The following is a 25,945-nucleotide window of genomic DNA, read 5'->3' as shown; positions in this document are numbered from 1 at the left end:
TCCTTTTCACGATTCCAAAATATGGTAACCCTGTGTTATTAAAGAAATTAGCTCCTTGGATATGTGTGTGTGATCCGGAATGCAAGAGAACTATAGAGCGGTCATTAGTCAGTCGACAGGAACTGTAGCATCGATTCCAATGGAGCGCTACCAGCGTGTCTTGCAACAAGTCGTTGCATCGACCGCTACAGTCACCATCATATTGCTTTAACGAAATGACGCCGCTATCGAGGTGCTATCGAGCACTTCTGCTGTGTATGCTGAACTGTTGTTTAAGGAATGTGCCGGCAAGATGTATATGTAAGTCAGTAGGCTATTATATTGTATGCCATGTGGGACTGTATGAATTGTATGCACTAAGATGTCGTAAGCAACTGTTGCAAATGTATGAAACTGCTATTTTTGTCGAGTTGTAAGCAGGCCAAGCAAAAACACCATTCTCGAAGCAGAATTAAATGAAGTATCCAGTATCAGATTGTATAGGTCTACCCAATACAGAATGGGGCATTGGACGATTCTTCTGGTATTGAAGGTTGATGTTCCCTCTGACAGCTTTTGACCTCATATTGATTGTAGCAGCCGCTTGCTCCAGCTGCAAAGTATACAGAAATAGAGCAGCCGGGAGAAATTGGATCGACTGCTTGCCGTAATTTCCTAAACTATATGCATAGTTGGCGCAGTGCGAGGAAATACACCGGAAGCGCTGCACAAAGCCGATGTCGTAAGGAATGAAACCCAGTGTTCTATTGAAATTCCATATGCTGGAATATACAGAAAAGTATTTGATAACCTAAACGAAGGATCATTGCCGCAACTAACATTTGTTATCTTCATCTGAAAGGCTGGTAAACTGTTATAAATGAGGTGATGATCTAATATTTACTACGCGTGTATTTGACTTTCTAAACGTCATTACCTGTATCACCCTAACAAACCTTGAACTATTGATTTTCAATCGTTCATAATGATAATTAGGTCTAGCTGTGAGGGACCTCCTTATGTATACAGTGGCGGAGATGGCACTTGGCGGTTCCGCCTCTGCGCCAAGGACGGCAGGCTGCAAGGGGGTGGCAAAATGAGGATGTACAGTACAGTGTGCACAGAACGAAGAAATGGCTAATGGCGAGGTATTTTCTTACGATCCAGACTGAAATCGGAGGTTGTTTTCGACAGTATGCTAGGCTTGAGAAAAAGATTGACAGATTTAACAGACTGGTGCGACGCAGTGAAACCACGTTTGATCTTGATGCAACAGCTTTTGATGTTTTAAAGTGGTGAGCTAAATCACATAAACTTGATTCGACACCGTATTTATGCTTGTGTTTGATACTTCAACTTACCATTGGTTTTTCAATTGCGAGCTGTGAAAGAAGGTTCTCAAAGTTGAAAATGGTAAAGTCGTATTTACGTTCTACCATGAATGATGATTTGCTATCAGCTCAATCGATTCTTTCTATAGAAAGAGACTATACGTTCAAAAACTTAATTTTGAAGATATAATCGCTGATTTTGGTTTAGGAAAACTCGGAAAGTTCAATTGTGAGGCAGTTAATGATTTTTTATTTGCCTTTTTTCTCCATTTTTTGTCTTTTAATTTTGGTTGAGACTTGAGACAATGTAAAACTTTTGAGAAGCGGCATTTTCGTTGAAAAGATTGGTTGAGCATGAATCTATTTCAAAATTTGCTGCAGACCACTTAGGGCGGCATTTTCAACGACAGCCAAGGGCGGCAGCATATGCTCCTAATGCGCTACTGTATGTGTATACCTGATGATCGACGATACAACAACTGCTGCACAGACTTTATTAAGATAAATAAATGAATCATTCAATGACTAATTTAAAAAACACTAGCTTTACTCTTCAGTGATTTGGATTTTCTCATAAACGTTAGGGCTTATGCTATTCGAAAGTATATATTGACATTCGGTTTAAGATTGTTGCGATTGCTGATGCTTCAACTTTTTACGAAATTTGATTTTTCAATTGATTTTGACGTAGGGGAGATGTGGTACCGATGGATCAAAAATTGCAAAATGATCTCCGGCCCTCAAATCTTCAGCCGATAATAGCAGATCTTTTGCTGTCTCAACACTTCGATACAAGCTCTACCGATCGCGGACATTTACATGAATATCCGCCTTTTCAAAAAATATTTATAAACGTTTAAAAGTTGTTGCTCGAACGTGTCATCGGTCCCCACCCGGTGGGTCCAAAGGCACGCGACCATGGGACCTATGAGACATAAGCTCAAAAACTCAAAATTGTTAACTCGTTTTGTTGTGTACTATAAGCTAAGCTACAGCAAGCCAATGAAGAATGTTTCATCGCGACCTTCAAGAATAAAATAGAATATATCAACTCAAATGTTGATATAAAATCATGTTTTGATTTACGCCTAAAGTTACAAAATTAATGGCACATACATATTACCCGCAAATCGACATTTTGACTTTCAAATACCTCGTAATAGCGAAAAAACACCACAGGTAACTATGATTTACAGCCTATATATATGTAGGTGAGTTTCTGTTGTTAAGTGATTAGTTGGTCCATCTATTTTGCTTGATTTGGCTATGGTACCATAGATCCCCCACCCCATAAATATTGTAATTGACTTGAAAATTGTCCACTCAAGGATGGTGTTGATTCAAAACATATGTGTCATTATATACCCTGACACAAGCCCTATACTTCACATCAAAAATGATGGTGGCTTTGTTAGTCTGAAAAGTGATAAAGAAAAATGCAAATGCCGATCCAAATTTACTTCACACCCCCTAAAACGTAAATCATTCGTCACAGACCCCATACCTCACCCAGGTCGATTTTTTTGCATGTGAGGAAAGATTCTGTCAGCATATAATTGTAGACAAATTCACGGAGTGTAATCAGGGAATTATCATGGAGAATTATTCAAGTATTTTCGTTCCCAGTGATCCATCGGTACCACATCTCCCATACTACTACGGCAGTGGTTCCCAACCCTTTTTCTCCATTCCCCACTTCTGATTTTTTTCTATCTTCATTTCCCACAACCTAAAATCTCGCTATCCAATCCATGCTCAACCCACGGTGGAAGTTAAGACGACCCGTGTAAAGAAAATCATTGGTTTTGGCAGCTGCCCCTAATTTTCTACACAAATGATAATCTGATGTCGAGTAGGCCTATAATTTGTTCATTGCGCTTTATCAAACTTTGAGCTCACCAGAGCGATATGCCGCATGCTAAGGACGAGGCTTATTTGAGTGGACCGAGTATCCCTATGACGTCTGATAGTACACATAAACAATTTCCTTTTACTGCAACATAGCAACCGTAATATCGTACTACGGAGGGAGAGACAGAGAGAGATATGATACTGCATTCCGCCTGCACCATCGAGATGTTTTGACGACCGTAAGCTCACCTAGTCCTAACCATCGTCTATTTCTCCTCCATGCTATCCATGGATTCTGAGCGCCTAGCACCAGCACGATATAGCTGGATACCAGTTTTCGAGTCTTTGGTCTGTCCCGGCCGGGGATCGAACCTACTACCTACCAACCGAGAAGCCGGACGCATCACCATTACACTACCTCGCTCGGTACGAATCTTCTTGCACGTCATACTTCTTATGTGAAACGTGTTTCTGACCCCAATATTGGTTATCCAGAATTCAAAATGAGTATTTGCTGTGACGAACACCACAAAAAATAAGCGTCGTTATTAGGCCTAACGTGACAGCCAAAGTCCCTCCCCACTATACACTATTCACCACTCAGGAATCAGAGGGAGAAGTTGTCATGCGGTAGAATAAATTCTCAAAATTTCATAAAGGTGACCAAATAGCGAATCCATTGGTGCTCTGGCAACCGTCAAAACGTGAGCACGCAGGCGTGGAATTAATAATATCAAAAGCCACATGTGTTCTAGTCGTGATAGGCCATCTATTCTGGAAGCTGTGGTCGTAGATGTTTCGCAGTTATTCTCATTATTACACTACAGTTATCGCAGATAAGATGTCGGATGGATATGAGAACTTGAGAATCACGGATCTAGTTTGGACTAGCATTAAGGGCAGTGAAACGATAAGTGAGATTATCGCAGTTGTACAGATGAATAATACTTTGCGGCTCTCAGCTGGTTTATGTTTTCCTATGAGTAATGGGTTCAAATTGCTCTTTTTCAGGGATGTAGCCAAGTCACGAGGCTTCAAGTCACAAGTCAATCTCACTTTTATAGTTTTGACTCGAGTCAAGTCGAGTCATTTTCAATTCAACACCGAGTCAAGTCCGAGTCCAAGTCATCGAGCAGAGGTTCGAGTTCGAGTCATGATATTATGACTCGAGTCCGAGTCCAAGTCATTGTGTTGACTACGTAGTTTCCAGTTATAGTCTTGTTAAACCCACTTTTTATAACTCTGTTTGGTGACATCGAATGATTCGCATTTTTAATATACTAATTTTCCTTACTTTTAGCAACTTCTGGTCGCTTTTTCAAGTACCAGCACCAATAGACGAAATCCCAATATGGTGGTTACTTTACTATTCTTCGAAATTACGATGAAATGTCGGTCTTGGCCGCCTGAGTCTCGAGTCATATGACTTGATTCGAGTCATGCGAAATGACTCGAGTCCAAGTCGGGTCAATACACAAATTGAATCGAGTTGAGTCTAGTCATTTCCGTAGTTTCAGAAAATGACTCGAGTCAAGTCGAGTCATTAGAAAATCGTGACTCGAGTCATTACAACCCCGCTTTTTTATGGTGAAGGTTGCCTATCCCTATTTTACAAACCTTTGACTTCTACTTCACAGCTTTCTAGGCAAAACTGGACCTAGAATACTCAGTTGGAAATCTTCATCTCTATCACCACCTCTAAATACTTGACTAGGAATCAAATTACCCAGATATTTCATTTTTCCGACCCCTAGTGCAGAAATCAGATATATCAGCACTCAGCAGCACTGTGCTTAACCTATCGACTCGGGCATCTAATAAGTGCCGCAACAAGTCAGAAACAAGGATTTTCAACAATGTGGCGATAGACTTGCCAGATTCACAGAAATGAATTCAAAAATGATACACGTCACAATACAGTAACGTTCGGGAACCTATGGCTCGCGAGCCATATTTGACTCTCTTGATGATATGATGACTGATGAGGCTCATTGAAAAAATTCCTAATTTGTCACTTAATTCGCATCATATTTATCAAATTGCTGATTTTTTTTGTAAATTTTGAATACGACCGAAATCAGTATGCTTGTGATAGCTAATAAGACAAGCCATTCTTTGGTCAAAATGTGGCACATTTTTTCTATATTGGTGAAACAAATCAAAGTTGCTGTCGCGCTGGCAACCATGCAATGCCTTACTTCGCTGTAGGCTACCCCACGTCGCACGCATTCCTAATTAGAAATTCGATTTATAAATATAGTCATCCAACATCCCGATTATCAAGTAGCTGACTCGCAACGCCATTAAAATGTAGCATTGTAACGCAACGTAATGTCAGCTCTAAATAATTTGAAAATTAAGTGGTAGCGTTAACCAAATGATATCGGTTAGCAATGGTATCCGCCGGTGAAGTTTTTCGCCGGCTTGTAGCAACTGATTGAACAGCGCGTCAGTAGAACAATCGAGATAGGCTATGTCTACTCTCCCGCCCGCTCGAAGTTAATTAGCACGTTTACTGTTGTCTACGATTGTTGGCAACCGGCTGGGTTCGTGCGGGCGGTCTGCCTCTTATGCCTATAATTCTGTAAAATTAAATTAAACGCTTTAATGAGTGCCAAAATACGTGAATTAACTTTGGCAGGACGAGAAACCTTGTCGCCATTCGCCGCTGGACCAGAGATGAGAGTGGATTAGGATTAGGATTTGAAAAAACAGGATTTGTGAAATTTTGTTGGATTTGGATTGGATTAGGATTAGACATTTTTTTCTGAAGGGATTAGGATTTGGATTAGATTTACCGATTATCTGGGAGATTGATATGTCGTGTGGCGTATGGCAACAAACTTTATTCAGATCAGTTATATATGTGCTTACTGCTTATGGTACATTCGGTGCCAATGAGTGCCAATTCGGTGCCAATTCGGTGTCAACCCCATATTTTGAAGATTGTGATAAAAACAATGGGTAAAAGGACGGGCCGTAATAGCAATTCGTTTGCCAACTCGAGAAACGTTGGTCTTGCGCTCCATTAGGGTGATAAACCAAACTCATGTGGAGTTTTCCCCAAGATCCCCGCGTCGCATGATTTCGATGTTGAGCAAAGTTTTATGTGGCCTGGTCGTCTAGGAGCGAACTTTTTTTTTATAACGGTGAATGTATCGGTCAAGAATACTGGTAATTGCATATATGTATAAATATCATTTCCTATCCTCTCAGCCCACGTAACAAGATTCACCGGTAGCGTTGAATAAGCTGTTGTCTCGGAAAATGTAGGGCACGTAATTAATAATTAAATATATCCGGGCAGGCCCGCTGGTACAATTACTTCGTTGCATGCTGTTATTTTGTGACCGATTTTCCGCTGGCTATTATCGTCAATAGTGAAATCGCATAAACGTACTAAACTAAAACAAGCACACGATTCAAAATTGGTATTTCTTCAATCGCAAATAACTTTTCTTTGATGGATGTTATTTGTTCTGTGGGGTTCAGATTGTCACGACATCATAATTCGGCAGGGGCCTTTCAAACTGGACAGTGGACAATCAGACATATTTATATCAAAACTTACGGTCAACATGAGGGCGATTCTTTTCGCTGACGATGTTTTGGCACATTTCTGGGAGTCCCATATTGGCCAAAACTTCATGTGTCTTCGCGCCTCTTGTTGTGGCAATGGCCGACGCCGAAATGCCTATTGCTATTTTCGATAAATAATGCGTATTTCTTCGTGGGGGAAGAGTACCCAATAATTAAAATCTCGGCAACGGTAATTCGCGCATTGCACGAATGAAGTGTAAAACTTGTATAAATTGTCAGAAATTGATGTGTAATTTTTTAGAGAAGATATATGTAGCAAACATTGTCGAAAAATATCGTAATTTCACATGTTTTGTCGAATCTTAGTTTGGTCTGAAAACTCGTTAATGATATATTTTACTATACTACCTCTACTGCGAAGCCATTTTGCTTCAGCGCCCCCCGTACCGCCTCCTGAGCCCAGCTCCCCTCATATCGCCCCCTGAGCGTTTCCGCCCCCTTTAAAAATCTAAATCGCCCCTTGGGTGGCGCTAGAGGCAAGGTTAAGAACCGCTGTCCTTATTCATAAAAATATCTCAAATCCAATCCAAATTCACCAAAAGTTCACAAATCCGGTTTTCCCAAATCCATGCTCATCTCTGCTATGGAACGAAATTTTCCGCTTCGCATTGTTATGCCACGCCTGACTGAATCTAGCGTCTTTGGACAACCGACAATCGCAACGAATGGCGGAGATGTGATGTTGTTGTTGTTTGTGGTATTTATGGTGTTTGTCGACTACTATGGTCATTTACACAAGGTCGATATTCTTCAATTTTATTCCGTAACTGCCGACTTATAGCACGGCCCACTTCTTGGCTTTTTGTAAGACACCGCTTACGCGGATGAGGTGACGGGTAGGAGTCTAGATTAACCTCCAACACTTAGGTATAGGATTTCTCAAGTCGACCGCGGTCGGACCCATTGTTGTTACAGCCGCGCATTATACCACTACGCTATCTCGCTTCTTGAGTTGTGATGATAGTACAGTTTAAATCTAATTTCGGTTAGATGTGAGGGGTATCGCGGTATTTAGGCGTATATATCCAACAACGACACATCGAGTTTATTTACGCCCTGTAAATAGGGTCAGTGTTTTTTATTTAAACCAAGACTTATGGACAGAGGACACTATTCATCGCAAATCTGGAGTTTCTGATCGATATTAGTAATGACTGCATAATGAAGAAAGGCAATTTGTGTTATTGTGTGATACAATCTGGCCGGAATGTACAATCAATACGTTTAGATTGTCGTGGTAGATATGAGTGATACACTATTGGGGTCTAGTGTACTTTATTATATTATGTTATTTAAAAATTCGTAAACTAAAACACATTGACATGTACACATATTTACAGGATCTTTTCGCAAGAACAGCGAGAGAGAGAGAGAGAGAGAGAGAGAGAGAGAGAGAGAGAGAGAGAGAGAGGGAGAGACAGATAGACAGAGAGAGAGAGAGAGAGAGTCTATATTATTTCATTCAACCAAAATACATAAGAAACATAGACGGCAATGATGGTGGTAAGAAAATATGTATGCACTGCACAGTATTTGGTATCAGATAGGAATGATCGATACGACCGTGAAGGTCAACTAGCCTGATCACACCAGCATCAAACAGGTATACTTGACTTGACTCTATACCAGGGGTGGGCAAACTTTTGAGCTCGCGGGCCGCATTGAACATCTGAATCCATTCGCGGGCCGCACTATATAAAATGGGGATTATTAACCAAAACGCAATATTAATATTTGATTATATAGTGAGGACATAGAGATAATATACGTAAGTGCTTATTTAAAACAAGCCAAACATTGCTTTGATGATATCGTACACGCGTCAGAAGCATATAGTGGCGAGATTTCATAGACTGGCGGACCTCAATAACCAATTTGTCAAAATTATAGAGATGAAAGTCGGTTGGCCCGATTCTTCGAACAGGATTGAAATTTAAATTTGTGAGCAGCGATCTGTACATAGATTTACTAATTCCACTTTTGGTTCAGTTCCAGGACACACAATGCTGACAGCATCATACCCATGTTAGCTTCAAACACGCTTCTACTATGTGTTGATAAACATAAATAGGCTACCCCCATTCTAGGCATACAAACGAATCTACCTAAGACACACCCGACTCGTTTTTCATAAGCACAAGACTGAAATAATTAAAAATGTAGTGGCCAATCTGAAATCCCACTCGTGATCCAAATTATGTCAATCTCGTTGCAGCTATCCCGCTGTGATATCAAGTATTTACATTAGATCAGTGATTCTTAAACTTTTTAAGACACGCCTCCCCCTTATCGCCATATCGCAAAACGCAACCAGGATGCTAGCAAACCTAACGGGTAGTTTGATAGCATGGAAGGTTACGACTGTGGATGAGATATTATTAAATATGTAATTCAGACTAAATACAGAGCAATAACTTTGAATTGTATGTAAATCGCGCGGAGTGCGAAAATTTTTTTTGCTTCAGATCCTTTCACGCCCCCAAGGGGGGCGTGCCCCCCAGTTTGATAACCACTGTCTTAGAATTATCATGTGGAAATATACTAAGAAATAGTTAATCAAGTCCCGGCATTAATTCGATTTTTAGTACGCATTTTATCAATATTTAAAAATAGTTTCTTTAGACTCTCGCGGGCCGCACAGAACGGTGTTGCGGGCCGCATGCGGCACGCGGGCCGTAGTTTGCCCACCCCTGCTCTATACAGTTTGGCTGTAAAAATTTTGGTTTAAAAAGGAAAAGAAAAAAGAAAAAGTAAACGATTGGGGCAAATGATCAATGAAGCAATATCTGGGCAAGGTAGGACAACAGTGTTGTTATAACGAGAAGAGGTGATTAAGAAGGTCTTTTTTTGAATCTGTTATTAGGCAATTCACGGATATCTTGTGGTAATCAGACATGGGGTAATCGCGATTTTCAAGTAATCGTAATCGCAATCGATTACATTCGAAAAAATTCACAAGTAATCGTAATCGTAATCGACTACTTCCCATATTTAATCGATTTCTTTGTGAAAGAACGATAACTTTTTATTTGTACAGCACTATGACATAAACTGAATATTCGTGAACAAGGATTATACCAGTTAGTAATAGCAGAAACGTCAGATTTCCAAATGACACTGCTCATTATTACGCCAGAAGTGGCCTATTAGCTTTGCTAGTCATTGCATAAGTATGAAGTATCCAGCTATCCACACATAGCGAATAGATATTCGATGTACATTGGTGTGATTGTAAGAACACTCACCCTGCTGTATATCAGGTTATCAAAGTAGTTAATCACCACTCTGCCTAGTTTAAAATAGTAACTTTTGTATTGATGTTTGGTTATGCTTAGTTAAACGCAGTTTGACCGTTGATGCTTGGCGAGCAGTAGGCTTATGTAGCACGAACGTACACCGGACAAAGGTTCGAAATTTTGTAGGCCTACTCGTCAAATAAAACATTACGGTTTTCACGACGAAGCATTAAAATCAACAGCTGCTGATATATATCATAACCGAGCCGTTTCTCGTAATGGCCGCTTGTATTACATTATCTGTATTAAGTTGGCAGCAAAATTTTATGTTCACTTGCTCTTATTCTCATATGAATCTACTTGAAACCGGTGCCAATCGTTATTTCACAATTCATCACTCAACATTTGAACCTGGCGCCATAGCCATTGGCTTATATACAATGTTAGCGTGGCTTGTAGCTAGAATCAGGACCAAAACAGCAAATTGTCGCCCACTCCAAACGTTGGTCTTGGGCCCCCATGGGGTGGTAAATTTTCAAGTTGAAAATTTTATTTCGTCAATAATATTGGTAAATGCATTCTATTACTATTAATTTTTAATCCTCTCTCAGCCCCCGATGGTCAGATTTACCTGATGAGCTGAGGGCACGTAATTCATAATTATAACATCTGGTATCTTGCAATAATTACTTTAGGGTATGTTGTTAATTCGTGACCTCCGGTCTGTTGTATAATCAAATAGATATTGTAGTGGCCCAGACGGAGCAGACTAAAAGAAATACTTGCGTGAGACGCACACAGAAATTGCCACTTCTTTACTGCTCTGTGGGTGCCCGGGTGGCATTTGCATTGTGGGCTCAAATTGGACGGACCAGACTATTATAGTCACGCCCATCCAGCGCGGCTATGGACAATGGACACATACCCCAAATTTCGGCCAATGTCTTTCATTAGTAGCACACTTTGTGGATTCGCAAGTGGGCCGAAACTGCATATGTCGTTTGCTGTGTCGTGGCGCGGTATTGACTGGCACCTAAATGCCTGTTACTATAAATTATGCATGCTTTTTTTTTTGAGGAGGAGACGTATGTATTTCAAAATCAAGCTATATAGAGACATTTAAATCGCGATGCTCGTAGACAATTTTCAAGTTCATGAAATCTCTCGAAAATAGTATATAATTTGTGTTGGTTTACGAAATACTTTTTATTCCCTTTCGAGCTCGCTCTCCACCCTATTAGGAAATTTTGGGTGCGGCAGATGTAGACGTAGCAAGAATGCAAATCGTTGGGTGCGATAAATCGTCCACTATAAAGTAGGCAATGGCTACTTTATGACGTAAAAAACAAATGTCGCATCTTTTTTTGAGAAAGTTGTTATCTCATTAGGCCTTTCAGCGCAATCCATATATTGTCTCCCAATATAACTTCTAAGATGCAAAATAAATGTAATCGCGAGTAATCGTGATTACTTTTCCAATGTAATCGTAATCGTAATCGACTACTTCCTGATTTTGCTGTAATCGTAATCGTAATCGCGTCATTAAGAAGTAATCGTAATCGCAATCGATTACATTCACGAAGTAATCACCCCATGTCTGGTGGTAATTCATTCCAGATGATGGGTCCTGGGTAGTCGATAGATCTGTTAGTTAGGTTGCTATTGGGTGGGGGAAAGTAGATATTTCCCTTTTATGAGGATCTCGTGTAACGGGATATAGTATCATATGTTGGGCCTCTGAGGTGCTACTTGTTAGAAAAATCACCGTATGGCCGCAAGAACTGTGATACAAAGTATTTTACCGTTACTCCGTATCACCATCACAATACCTGTAGGCCAGTGGTCGGGAACCTATGGCTCGCGAGCCATATATGGCTCTTTTGGGTATAAGATATGGCTCTTTGCCAAATATATATTTTTGTTCTGAATTCAAACAATAAATCAATATTGCAGCGACTTGTTGGTAAATTTTTTTCACGGCCAGAATAATTATTCTCGTGGCAGTATAAACATGTCTTTGAGGGGTAAAGACAATGCTGTCTTCAGGTTTAGGAGCTCAGAACCCCTCTTTTTAAAATCATCATATTTAAATTACTGTCACGCCGGCAGCCAAAATAACTCGCGAATTCTATGTACTCGACTTGAAATCTCGAACAGGGATTTCTTGAACTTCTAGATATCCCTGATCTTGAATTGTGCGATACGTTGATCAATCAAAGAGCATACCTGACATGGCGACGCCCATTTCAAAACGCAGTTTTCAAATACGCATTGTCTTCCTGATCTAAGGGCGAAATGAACTGTTGTGGATGTGGCAATTACAAACTCGAATTACAAACAACGTCATAGGTATCCACGTTCTTGATTGGTAAGTAGGCTATAGATCTGTGTAGTACCGGCGATAAAATGTAGGCGTGTAGCGCAACGTTATGATACCGCCGAATACGTTGAGAATTGAGAAGCCGATAAGTATTTAGAGTTTCGAAATCAGTGTGGCAGTCACATTCGATTAATATCAGTTATAATAATTTCTAAGCCAGGCCTACTTACGATAAATTGCGTTATCAATGGTGAGGCTTGGCCCGTCTGTGCCTCACCTCTCTTTTCGAGCTTTACTTTCGAACAATAAATACCAGTTTTTACAGAGAAAATTTGGCGCACACGAGAAATCCCATGTAGTGAGTTCGAATTAGTGCTACCATGACGTCACGAACTTTCAATTGTGACGTAACAGTTGATTGGCATGTATGGCTCTTTAGGAGTTGAGATGGAAAAAATGGGGCCAATATGGCTCTTCGGACAAAAAAAGGTTACCGACCACTGCTGTAGGCGTTCGCTCCTATAGAAGAATATTGGTCACCACATATGCCGTATTGCGGTATTCTGGAACTTTTAAAATGACTCGTTTGAACAATTTGCAAGCGGTATTCACCCGGAATTTAAGTCATATCACGATGGCAACTCGGAGCACACACAGCTAAATGCGAAGGAAAAACCAATATCCTAAACAGGCCTGTGGAGAATGGCAGATGACTAATGATATGAGACTTTGATTTCGACCACCTTACGCTAATGCTGCTTGATTACTTGATTTGATCTTTCAATTGAAATCATCCTGACTTTGCTCTTCGGAGGAACATTATTATCATTTTATATTTCAAAGATTTGGGTTTTGCAAGCATGGCTCCATCAAACTGTGCTTCGCCCTGAATTTGCAGCCAGTGAGGACGAAAAACACCACAGAGAAATGCCGCATAAATTTGTGTACTCAGTTAGGTGTGACACGAAGAAAATCATTTCAGACAAGATCCGTAGAGAAATGTGAGTCTGCTAGAAGGGTTACCAGAAGTGGGTTATTGTTCAGTAGTTGTTTTTCTTCATGTAGGGTGGCACAGTCAAAGGGATATCATAATCAACTAGTCCAGGAAACTGCTTAGGATCGGAGCGCTGCCAACTGAAAATCTCCCGAAAATTTTGACTAGTGTGTTCAAAAGTCCACATCGCAACCCCCTAGCGAGAGGAAACAATTACCTCCCAAAAAGTTTACGGAACCTTTGAAAAACTTCTCAAGGCAGCAATGAAAATACATGTAGAGTCAGGTGGTCTCGCTACAATGTATATACAGTATATATACAATATAATATGCCTGTGAATGAACTGTATTATATCTATAGTCCAGGCTGGGAGTTCGTCATCCTGTCGTTTGGGCTTCTTTCTATCCTTTCACAGTGATCTTTTGTTGCTTTTCATTCAGTGTGCCGTACATGTATACCTCTTGTTTGAATGTTCTGGGGCTAGGCCAAGGTGGGTGTCTGATTGAAAGACATCTTCACTTCGTTTCGACTCCTTGTCATTCTGTGGTGTTTTGAATCTATGAAAGCAATAACAAACGACTGAATGAAAATGCGTCGCAATCTTGTGGTTGCCAGTGGTAGCTAATAAGATTCCGTTTAGTACTGAGCTGTGAGAGCGTGTGAACCGTGGCCAACTTCGGATTTTTTCGCATAATTTGACACGTGTTGCGAAGTAGAATGATGCGGTCGAGTTACAATGGCTTGATTACACCTTTAATAACATAGAGATATCAGTGCCTATGTCATTTACGGCAGTAGGAAATGATTGAGAAATTAACTGCGTGACTCAAAGCGAATGAGCCATGTAATTCCAATGCGACATTCTTTCATGTATCGTGTACTAATTTACGATTTAATGAAAAGTGTTTGGACATGAGCTTCCCATACAGGCAGCTAGTGCATATGATGACTGACATGGAGGATGTATTTAGTTATTTGCATGATGTGTATGATACCTGGCAGATACCCTGGAATCAAATTGATAGCATGAAGTAGCACGGGGAGTGGCAGGAATTGTAATAAAGATGTTTACCAATGACAGTGAATTGATTTTAATGCAGTCGTAACTCGTTTCGCTCAAGTTGTACGTGGAATCTAAGGGTACTTTTACAAAAACTTCATTAAATTTCGACAGTGCGATTAAGCGACACTACATGTGATAACAGGAGCCATAGCAAACAGTAAAGTCGCATTTTCTTTTAAAAGAACCGAACAATCACAATCAAGTCAGTGGCCTTGTCTGACTTCGCTAGCTTCTCGCAGAAACTTCAATAGAACCACGTCCAAATATATAATTTAAAAAGGCAGCATTAAATTAAATTTCCAATAATACATTTGAACTGCATATTTGTAGCCACTAAATTTAAGGTGAACTTTGATTTTTGAAGGTTCACCGGTTCGCAATATTTGTTTTAAAGCTCTACCGGTCCGCGAGGTAGAGGTTCCAATCCATTGAAATGTCATGTGTACTTCGTGGGGAGCTGAGTACTGGATTTGTAATTGTAATCGTCATCGATTGTTTTGTTCAATTTATCGATTGCTCATAAAGGGGCGATTACTCAACCTTTCAGTTTTCAATGAACTATTGCAGGAGTCAAGCGCCTACGGCTCGCGAGCCATATATGAGCCGTGTGAGGATATGATATGGCTCTTTGATAAATTTTCAATACGGAACTTAATTCGCATCTTATTTATCAATATTGCTGTAACTTGAATGTAATTTTTATAACGGTCATACTTATTATTCTTATGGTAGCTGAGACAAGTCTATGTGAGGTCAAACAGTGGCGTATCCCTTTCATATTTGTGTGAAATAATTCCATCTCATAATTGCTCAAAATGTTCAATGCTCATTTATCAGTCCAGTACAATATTATTTTTTAATAGGGCAGTGGTTCCAAAATGGGCGCCAGCGCCCCCTTCCTGGGGCGTTCGCGAGCGTGAAGGGGGCGCTGGCCATGAAATGGGCGATTGCGGGCGCTGGCTATTAAAAAATTGGGCGGTATGGGGTCACTAAGATAAATGGGGGCGATTGATAAATAAAGCAGCTTTTTAAGAGAAAACAGTCGTGATTCCAATCTCTGTTTCAAACGATCACGAATTTTCGAAAGTGCTGCGACCGTGGCCTTCGACAAGGCATTCTGGTTGCGAGACGCGATATCGCTTCTACTTGACGGGCATATTTTCGAAAATTCATGAGTAGAATATATACCTTCTTAGCAATGATGAATCCTGATAAAAGTGAAAATGGAATGGTCCGGATTCAATGATAAGCCCGTGTAATTTCACTGAAATTTGGGACACGTGAACTGTTCCAGTTCTCAAGCTTACATGAGCTACCGGTCCAGCTCGAATGCCCGATTTTGATGGGGAAACAATCAATCATCTCAGAAGACTGCACCAGGATATGGTTATTTGATTCCAGTATTATATTCCAATTAGAAATTCCTTCCCGGATAATCAATCCATTCTGTAAAGTTGTCGAGCATGAAATGATTGAAGAGCTTATACTATTGTTGTGGAGAACAGTTTGAGTTCAACCCAAAATTCAATATATCCAACCAATCGTTCTGAAAACACAATTATAGGTGAAATAGAAATACTCTCACTGAAGTCGGGTCGACTTTTTCGTTGTTGCCCTTTCCGCTCGTGTATGATAGAACGTGTTTTCAGTGCCGTGATAAAGTTTCTGACCCACAGCACAGAATGTTCGTATCTAAACTCAAACCCAGTATGCCGAGGATGATGATAATAATAATACACGAGCTTCATCCGTCTCATTATTAGCTGTGATAGATACAGAACATCAGCCGTAGCCGTAAGTCTAGAAATTATGTATCTAACATTTCCTCGATTGATCAGATTGAATAGCGGGCGTGGCGACGCTTGTATGACGTTCCAATTCACGCGACTTCCTGATCAATGGCGAGAAATAATGAGATCCCAACACTGTTGCACGGATTGCTTGGCAAGGGGCTTAATTGCAATAAAAGCGTGCTATTGCTCTTTTGACGAGAAAGGTTCCTGGCCGCTGGACTATTGGCTGTGGTGTAAACTGATCAAGGTTGTGGAGATTTTAGATATGTGACCCGCATTTATAGTTCATTCTAATTAATACACCACAATGACCGGTAGCTATCGTTATCCTCTCGTATAGCATATTTCACAACACGAACATGTAGTGCTGGCTCATGGAAGGAGAGCTATAAGCACTACCCAGCTCGGATTAACACTTATGAGCAATTGAGTAGGGATGGTGCGAACGCGAGGTTCACGTTCGCGTTCTGTGTGTGAACCTCGGAAATTTAGAGGTTCACGTTCACAACAGAACCTTGGTAGGTTCTGCACTGTGAACCTTTCCCGTATATTACAATTTTCACTTCATTATGACATCTTTCGTTCAAATTTATTGCATTTCAACTGCGGGCCACTCCATGCATGGCGCTGGCAGTATAAAAATAAACAGTAAACGACCATGCACCTTGACAATCTCAAAAGTTTTACTTGCTTTGTTACAAATGTTTGCTCGAAATATCCAGCTTTATTACCCTTTGTGAACATTTAGTGACTCTCTGCTGTGAGCTTGACCCGCAATCACACAACATCACGAGCGAAATGCGTAGTCAGCAATGATGCTTACTCCACCAATCAATGAGATTAATATCGTTTTCTGATGTAAAAAATCTAGCAGGAGTTCGGGGTCAAACTTGACTGCATAGGTTCACTGTATCATTAAATCCAAATCCGTACGGTTGAGGTGTTGGCTATACTGCGGTATAACTTGTTAATGGAGTAAAATCGGTAGCAAGTATAGAAACCTGTTTTACACTCTGCTCGATATCAATGTAGCAATACTCAGACGCCGAATACATTGTCCGGTCTGGGCTAGACCGTTAAGGCGTAAGCTTTTATTCCCTTGTAAGCCGTCGTCGAAATTGTTGGCTAAGCGACGGAAAATATTGATTTTATGGGATTATTATATCATTTGATTGCCTCAGTTGATACATTTAGCGACGTTTAAAACTCCAATATGTACCTCAGCATTGTGGCATTATGTGGCCCGAGTCGTCGCTAGGTATCGTGTACGTACACTGTACAAGTGTACTTGTACATAGGCTATCACTTCACTGAAAGATAGGATTGGAATTAGCAATATGACGTCACGTAACGTCATGAGGTTCACGTTCGTGTTCACACAGAACCTTTCAAAAAGGTTCGCGTTCACACGAACCTGAACCTTCCAGAGGTTCGCACCATCCCTACAATTGAGCATGTCTCCACTACCCTCAATTGCAAGTCGACGTTCGGTTATGCTTACAAGTGTTTGCGATTACGCATTCCATTTGTTAATTCTGATTTTAGTAACCATTTGTCATCAAGCCTTCTCAGATAGGCTGTTCTCACCGCTATACAAAGCGTCTGCGAACCACCAACCGTTGGTTATATACGTTGTCGCAAAATTCATAGTAAAACTTACTTCCTGTCGTTCCTCGCATTCGTCCTACGTTATTACGTTCATTCAGTCGTATGTTGCTGTTGCTGTAGTATACGTGCCAGCTATCTTCATCAAGTTGTATGTTGCTGTTGCGGTCCTACGTTCCTGCTCTCTGCATGCGAGTTGTGTGTTGCTGATGCCACACTATTTGTCAGCTATATCTTCATTCGAATCCGACTTGAGCGCGTGCTATCGAGTTATTAAAGTCATGCAATACGTGTGTGAATTACAACGATTAGCATCCGTACGTAACCGATCAGACAGGCTTCTGCGCCTAGAATCGACAGCGCAGGATTCAGACTGCTACGCAGGAACAACAAGGTTATGTTTGCAAGGTAAACTCAGGCTAGGTTGCTGGGCGACGGCTAGAATATGCAAATTTGCAAATAATATTGGGAATTTGATACTCTTTAAAAATAATATCAAAGAATGCAACTGCACAGTTACAAATATTACGATCTATTCTTTTGCATTGCTCGTAACGGCAGGTCAAAACATCCGTATTTTGCCTACTGCAGGTATGCAATGCATACTATGCATGTGTCACGTTACCAGAAGCATTATTTGTTATGGAAAAATGTCGTGTTTCTTTTTATTATTATTCGACTGTCCTATTCAAGTCCGCGCGCTGTCACCAATTGTTATTTATATTTGAGCACTCTGCCGTCGATATTTGAATCTGCAGCCCTCTTGTATATCAGGTTAGCGTGTCGTAGGGTAGCTATATAGATCAGCGGTTCTCAACCGCCGGTGCCGGTCGGCGATCACTTTTCTGCCGGTCCACCAGGTATTTTAAAATTTTATACTTTAATTTCAAGTCGCTAGATGTTGAAGGCTGTTCAATTGATGAAATAAACAAAACATCTAATATAAACTTATTCAGAACTTCGTGAGGTAATTTAATTAAGAGGTGGACAAAGTGCGGCCCGCGGGCCAAATGCGGTCTGCGACACGATTCTGAACGGCCCGCGAAAAGTATCCTGGCATTTAGAACATAAAACCTACTTTTGAATACTAATTTGTGAACTGAAACAAAAGGATGCATGAGCTGAACCAGAAATGCGTTTACTTTTAAGCCTGCTAATTTTGTTCACCTGTGTATTGTGATTACGCACTTACGCAGCCTATACGTACATGTCGTATAATCTAGATTCAAAATACAGCAAATATAGCAAAGTATACTGTAACAATTAAAGTCCAAAGTAACTTTTTGTCGCCGTTGTTGCATTACGAATTAGGCTTATACCCAGTCTGTGATTTAAATTGTCATGTCATGCGTTTCCAATCCATAATTCGTAAAACAAGTCAATCAGCGAACGTGAGTAGCTGTTACCCGATAACGATGAACAGGCTTGGTGAACAAAAAAAGAGCTGGAGGCTGAGGGCAGACATTTAAAGAAGATGTGAAGCACTAAATATATATTTACTTGAGTGAGATGGAAACCTGCCATTTTTGTGGTAACCAGGACCGCCTTGTTTGGAGATGTATTTTAAATCGACATCATGAGAAGAACGTCGGCCTATATGTCATTTCGCACGTCTAGAAAATTAATTGCCCAACCCTGTTTAACTTGAAGTTCGAGCCGTCTCCAGTGAGGACATGCGAGCGACAAGTACGAGCCGACTGGTCGTAAACCGCGCAGTTTGCACCAACATTCATTTTCGAATCATTCATTTAGTGCAGTGGTTCTTAACCTTTTTCATACCGTTACCCCCAAGAAGAAAATATCGGGATGCAATTACCCCCTTTCAAAAAATTACAAATTACAGCTTGCACTTAATTAGTTGTAACACAAAGTGATGTCATAATATACACTGAAATGCCTGTTAAAAATACAAAGTCAATGGGGAGGCGGATGCTATTTTTGTGTTATCCAGTGGTCACATCTAGGAAAAGGGGAGGATAATAGACAGCATCTCATGCAATTGTCAATCGCAAACTTACTTCGATATTTCGTTTTGATAGATACCATTGCAGAATGTCCTATTTCACAGCAATAAGTTGAAGGAAATTCAATCAAAAATTTCAATGCCATTATGACGAAGATTGGTTATTCATTTTGAAGGCGAACCCAAAAGGTTCCAATACCTTCCCCTTGTTTGTTCGAAGTATTTTGATGATTTCATACCTAATTTTTCTGACGAGACTAGACCACTACACTTTTCAATACTAACAACAATATTTCTATGATATTGTTGCTGCATTATAGGTGTAAAGCTGAACTTAGACGTCCCTTTTGTTGTGTTTCAATTTGCCAGCATGCGTAACAATATATGATCCGCACTACTGCAAAATAAATTGGACTTACCTAGCACTATACTAAACTACATTCGACCCTGTTATTCATAATCACTATTGGTTCTGGTTAATATGATATCACAGCGGGCATGGTGTGTTAAGTGAAACAAAATATATAGCCTACAAGCAGTGGCGGCTCGTGACAATATCGGGTGGTGGGGCAAGGGCTGCGAGCGACTTTTATCAACATGACGTCACAATGGCGTTTTCCAACGTAAAAAAGTAACTTTATGATGGTCACATGAATTTCCCGACAACAGTGATTTTAACGTAGGTGCCGCGAGAGGTTTGCCGGTGAGCCGTGACTTGAAGTGTGGTAACAAATGTTTTATTCATTTATTTTTAATCAAAGGATTATTTTACAAAATGTACGTGAACTAAGAATCGTCCCTATGCCACGAATCAAGTATCAGGTCATCCTTAGTAGCATGCGTTTTGATTTCATGGTAGAGTTATAGATTACGCAAATCGATAGACCCTAAAATCCGACCGTCACCCCAAATTCGAAATCCGGATCCAGTCCGGCCAGGTAAAAAAACATTGAAATCCTGCTCCTGCTCCTGAACCGGACTGTGGCCATCTCTGGTTACGACCAGGTGATAATAGGCAACCAAAGCGGAGGCACCCGGCGTACGATTGGATCAATAGACTGGACAACTTCTAGACCTCTCATTTTCGCTCTAAAGGCAACTGCGTAAACTACGTACGGAATAAAGATTCAATACGATTCATGTTCTCACTTGACTTGACCTGACTAATTCCAATGACTAGAACTCGAGAGATTGCGTAAGCCTAACTGGAAAGGTCAACGAGTTCGGACACATACGCAATTGTTATCTCATAGATTGGGCCTGTCATATTGAATCCAGAACATCAATTTGAATGGTATGTGAAGAACTAAGGACAGCAGCCTCGGAACTTCGGTCTCGGAACAACGTAGGACATTTTGGCCTTGAAACTGGAGACTGTGACACAACACATACGGCTCACTGTCTATAAGTCTGCTGCGAAATCGCCGTTGGAAAATATATTAATCTATAAATACATGAATAAAAGCCGTAACTTAGTATACTGTTACAAGAAATCATCGAGAAGTAGCATACGTAATCTCATAACCCATTCCGGTATGGTACACTGTCAAAATCAATGCAAACAGACGAACACCGAACTTTGAGTAAAATAGATCGAGGAATAGGCTGATCGAATGATCAGCTGTTAGCCGACATCGAAAATGAAATAGCTATCGCAATTGACAGGGGATTGTAAGCAAATGGTTTGAAGGCCACAATTTCACAGTGAAATGGACATTGGCGAACATAAAATTATGCGAATACTTGAATGCAAACCGAGAATCTTGGTTAGCTGTTTCATGCGATCATCGAGATATACCATTGGAAATATCATCACCGATCTCGTTATGGAACGCAGACTATAGATTAGCACAGACCGACACCGGCTTTTGCGTGAGATCCGCAATGACGTAGGTAGGCTAAGTATCAGATCAGCGCGCATCTCTACCATACTCGACCTCGAAAACGAAATAACTGCCTCAATCATTGAGTGTCAACTTTAAGACTTGGCACCGCGTTCGATACTAAAATCAAGACATACCGTGTGAAAGCTCATGACAGATCTAGGTATGGAACATCGTTAAAATCAATAGAGACCAATAACGGCTTTTGCGTAAATTTGTTGGCGATAAATGAAGAGTCAGCTCTTACTCGACTTTGGAAACGAAATTACCACCCACATAGTTCAGTGACAAACTTAAAAGTTGTTACGTCGGTCGATACTAACACTTACCGTGCCAAATGTCATGACCGATCTCGGTATAGAACATCGTCAAAATCAATGGAGACCAATACCGGCTTTTGAGTAAAATCCGTTTGCTGTACTATGTACATGATAGATCAGCACACACTGAACTTCGGAAACGGAATTACTACCATTATCTTTAAGTAGCAAGCCTAAAACTTGGAGCAGTGTTAAATACTACCTTCACGACATATCATACCAAGTTTCAAGAATTATCATGATGCGAAACACCGTCAAAATCGACCTATACCAGCAAAGGTCGACTCAACGCATATTACGGTAACCGAGTTCAGATATACATACGATTGTTACATCACACCTTAGGGGCGAGTAGGCATATTTGCCCCGGTTGCTCGGCCATTTTACGAATAGGAGAGAGTAAATCACCGTTTCTTTATTGTGCGCGGCTTTGAGAGAATAGATAGTGAAAGCTTGTTATGAGCGCTACCGGGGCAAGCCCCGGCTAGGCATTCACAAAGCGAAAACACAGAAGAGAATTCGATTTTCGCAGAGACTTCGCTATGTATGGGCGTTTGCAAGCGAAAGCACAAGAAGAACGCGGGTTTCGCTGTGATCTAGGTATATATTGATTGCTGTGCGTCTATAAATGGTTAAATTGTTATTGAACAGAATTTTAGGTGGGGCAATGCCCCAGTTGCCCTATAGGACGAGCCGCCACTGCCTACAAGCTCGAAAAAATATATGTTAGCCTACATTAATATTTATGTTTAAAAATACTTCAGTGCAGCGGTATAAGTTTATAATGCATGTCAATTTGAATTACCCCCCGAAAATTGGTAAATTACCCCTTTGGGGGTAATTACCCCCAGGTTAAGAACCACTGATTTAGTGGGTGACGCCTAATCGCTGTTGCCAGATATTTTCGTGCAGCGTATTGCATTCATAGTACGTCTGGTGGTAGTGAGAAACGAGCAAGGTAGCGCGACAAGGTGTTTGGTTCGACTACTTAACGCAGCTTATCTAGATATTGTCGAACAGAAGAGTATTATTCGATTTGGCGAAGTGCCGTAGTCGGTTAATCCACGGTATTAGATGGCGCTACAGCACTTTTATCTGGGAAAAAATTACCTCGACTCAGCAGAGAGTAAAATCACATGAATGTAATCATGAACAAACATAATTACGGAAAGAGCTCTCTAAACGTCACTCTCCAGCACTATAGTGCAATAAACGGTTTCATACTTGAAATTTTGGGTTGATTTCAATTTCTGATGGTCCCCCGGTCAGCCTAATACTTTTGGAAATTTTACCGGTCCGCGAGGTTAAAAAGGTTGAGAACCACTGATTTAGATTGCAAGTGGGGTGACAAATGATCAGCGACACAGTTGTGCGTGGATCTTATATTGGATGAATTCTGACGTAACCATGCAGCAAACGTCAAATTGTTCTAAATCCGTTATCTTGTGATGCAGCCTCACCGCAATCGTTTTAACGGTTGCATTGTTTTCGGATATGAGTTTGGCTAGATTTTAATCAATAAATGTAATCGCTAATAAACGTAAATAATTTTGCAATTTACTTGTAATAGTAATCGATTACTGCTGTATTTTGCTGTAAACGCACGTTTCCGGAGCAGTCGATTGCATCGCTATTGTAACCGCCCTTTGCCCGATTCTGATGAATCGATTGCATTAATACAGTAGTCGACCTATACGTCTGATTCTGATGCATCAGCATCGGATAATATCAAGAAAAGGGCGGTTGTCGTCGTTTTGTTCCCGGGAATTCGTGTTTGTATAAACCGACCCATGCTAAATAAGTGACAATTTTACCTTCGGCATTGCTATGCATATTTCAGTAGGCCGGATGTAAGACTTATAGACCAGTGAAGCTGCGATTTGCGTGGCGACGTGTTAGAAATGCATAACAATCTTCCGAGAAAGGGCTCACAGAGCAAAGCTATTATGATATAAGACGGAATTTCGAGTTTATTGTTAATAATTTTATCATTCATTTAAAAACACCACAAGATTGTAATGCAATAAAAAGATAGCAAGGTGTCTAAACGACTTGGAGTAATCTTTGAAATCACACACACACCCGAGCCTAGACAATGCAACGAAAATACAAGGCACGCACTGCACACTGGATGAAACGTAATGGATGATAACTAGGGCGATTTGTGACATGTTAAAATTATGTCAAAATTGTAGAGTTAAGTCAAAATTTGCCAAAATTGTTTACAAAGTCTAAACATTTTTGACCGCTGCATTTCGTTTGTATCGTACATTTTGCACTGTCGGTGAACTGATCATTTGATATTTTACAGCTTGTGGCCTACTTAATAGGCCTACCATTGTAAAGAGCCCACATTGTCTGCTCATTGTGAATCATAAACGGTCAAATGAAACAAATAGGTTGACATGGTGTTATGGTCAACGTACCACAATATCCTAACTGAAGCAAGACTGCTTGGGCGTTGCATGGTTCTTATATCAAGAAGCGCATGACGAAAAATTGTGATGTAGGCAGCATTGTCAGAATGAAGCAGTGTACCCGCAACTTCAGTGTTGTCAGCCAACAACTGCTGCTGTTGAACGCTCTTTCTCCATTCTTGGCAACTACTTGGTAAATACAGACACTTTCTACCCGAGAATGTAGGAAAGTATCTTTCGTTGTACTACAACAAATTTTGACTATTTCTACCATAATATGTGATGTAACTATAGAATTCTTCATAGGGCCAGATTTCGTTGAAATATTAGTTTCTCCATGTAAAAATTTGTCAGTTTTTAAGCCAAAGCGTTTTTTTTCTGGCCAAACTACTTCGTAAGGACAGTTCCAACCAGAAACGAAGATAAGTAGTACAATTTTAGCATTAAGTGCGAAAACACCTAATTTGCATACGTGAGGTCAAAATTTAGTCAAAATTCATATTTTTATGTAAAAAAAGTCAAAATTTTGATTCTTTAGCTAAAAATATCATTGTCCGGTAATCTGGTGCGTTAGTATTCGTTCAATATAAGCTGCCTGTATTCAGGCTTGGATGTATCGTGGTGATCCGTTCTTACTTCCGCGAATTTCGAATCGCTTTCAGTCCATATCTCTGTCACGCTGTTGCTGAATAGTATTTGACCTTTACTTGTAATTCTAGTGAGCTCAACGCACAAGAAGTGTTCTCAGTGTAGAAGCTGGAGTTATCCATAGCGTAAAGTTGTTATTCTTGGACAGTCACAGTTTAGCTTCAAAATCTGTCAATTCCATGGTTAAACTGGTAATTTTCAATGATTCTACTGTGGTTTCGAGCGTTGGTTATTCCTGTTGATATAGCATTGCTAAGTTGTGAGGTATGTGGATGGTGAATTATGTTCTTTTACTGGGATATAAACTGTCGGAGTTGAAGAACCAGCGAAATGCTAGTAATGTAATCCAAATTTAATCTGTAAACTTTTTCTATGCTCAAATTTTAGATCTAAACGAAGATCTGGTTTTCCAATATTGCTACATGTTAACTGTGTAGTGCGAAACGAGCCGGGCTTGTGATCATTTGCAGTCTTCTCCATCCAAATCCACAATGAAATCTCAAATACGAACACTTATAGTCTTCTCGTATTGTGTCCGTGCTACGCAATGTACCGGTCAAATAAAGTCGGTAATGGCAATGTGGGACAGACGAAATAGCCGGTCGCTATAAATAGCAGCTGCAAGAATTTCGTTGCGACTGTCAAAATCGTGTGTGAGACCACCCGATTGTAGGCAGATAACGGCACAAAAACAGCTGAGCCATTGCTTTGACGTCATTTCATTGGTAGCCCTTTTTCATTCGAATGACTAAACGAATGCTTGGTGTAAAGGTGATAGGTATATTTTGCGTTGTAGAAGAACAATATGGACACATATTATTCACCATCGAACCCTTACATGATTTCTACAATTTCTGTACGTCAATACCGTTACCGCCGAACTCACGCATTATACCAGTAGGACCGATTATTATCATTTGCCGAAACCCCATAATCTTCTAG

The 25,945-nt window shown here is 40.4% G+C and overlaps 1 protein-coding gene and 1 long non-coding RNA gene across 2 annotated transcripts in view; one reads left to right on the top strand and one right to left on the bottom strand.

The window, feature by feature from the left end:
* Positions 1–277: 277 nt before the first annotated feature.
* The window catches only part of LOC145438361 (4-galactosyl-N-acetylglucosaminide 3-alpha-L-fucosyltransferase FUT6-like), a 55,536-nt gene continuing 29,868 nt past the window's right edge, over positions 278–25,945 (top strand). The window contains exon 1 of the mRNA XM_080315759.1: positions 278–300. Within this exon, the coding sequence (XP_080171885.1) occupies positions 293–300 (8 nt within the window). The 5' untranslated portion in view covers positions 278–292. The remainder of the gene's footprint in view (positions 301–25,945) is intronic.
* LOC145438387 (uncharacterized) lies at positions 13,246–18,320 on the bottom strand. Its single transcript, XR_013914924.1, has 2 exons — positions 17,828–18,320; positions 13,246–13,868 (listed from the first exon to the last, which is right to left on the bottom strand). It is a non-coding gene; the product is annotated as an uncharacterized LOC145438387 (long non-coding RNA).

This window comes from Botryllus schlosseri, chromosome 4, assembly GCF_051294905.1.
Source record: "Botryllus schlosseri isolate E-star chromosome 4, Bs_hap1, whole genome shotgun sequence".
Classification (NCBI taxonomy): Eukaryota; Metazoa; Chordata; class Ascidiacea; order Stolidobranchia; family Styelidae; genus Botryllus; species Botryllus schlosseri.
Note: the sequence above shows the minus strand (reverse complement) of the source record. Positions and strands in the feature narration are given on the sequence as shown.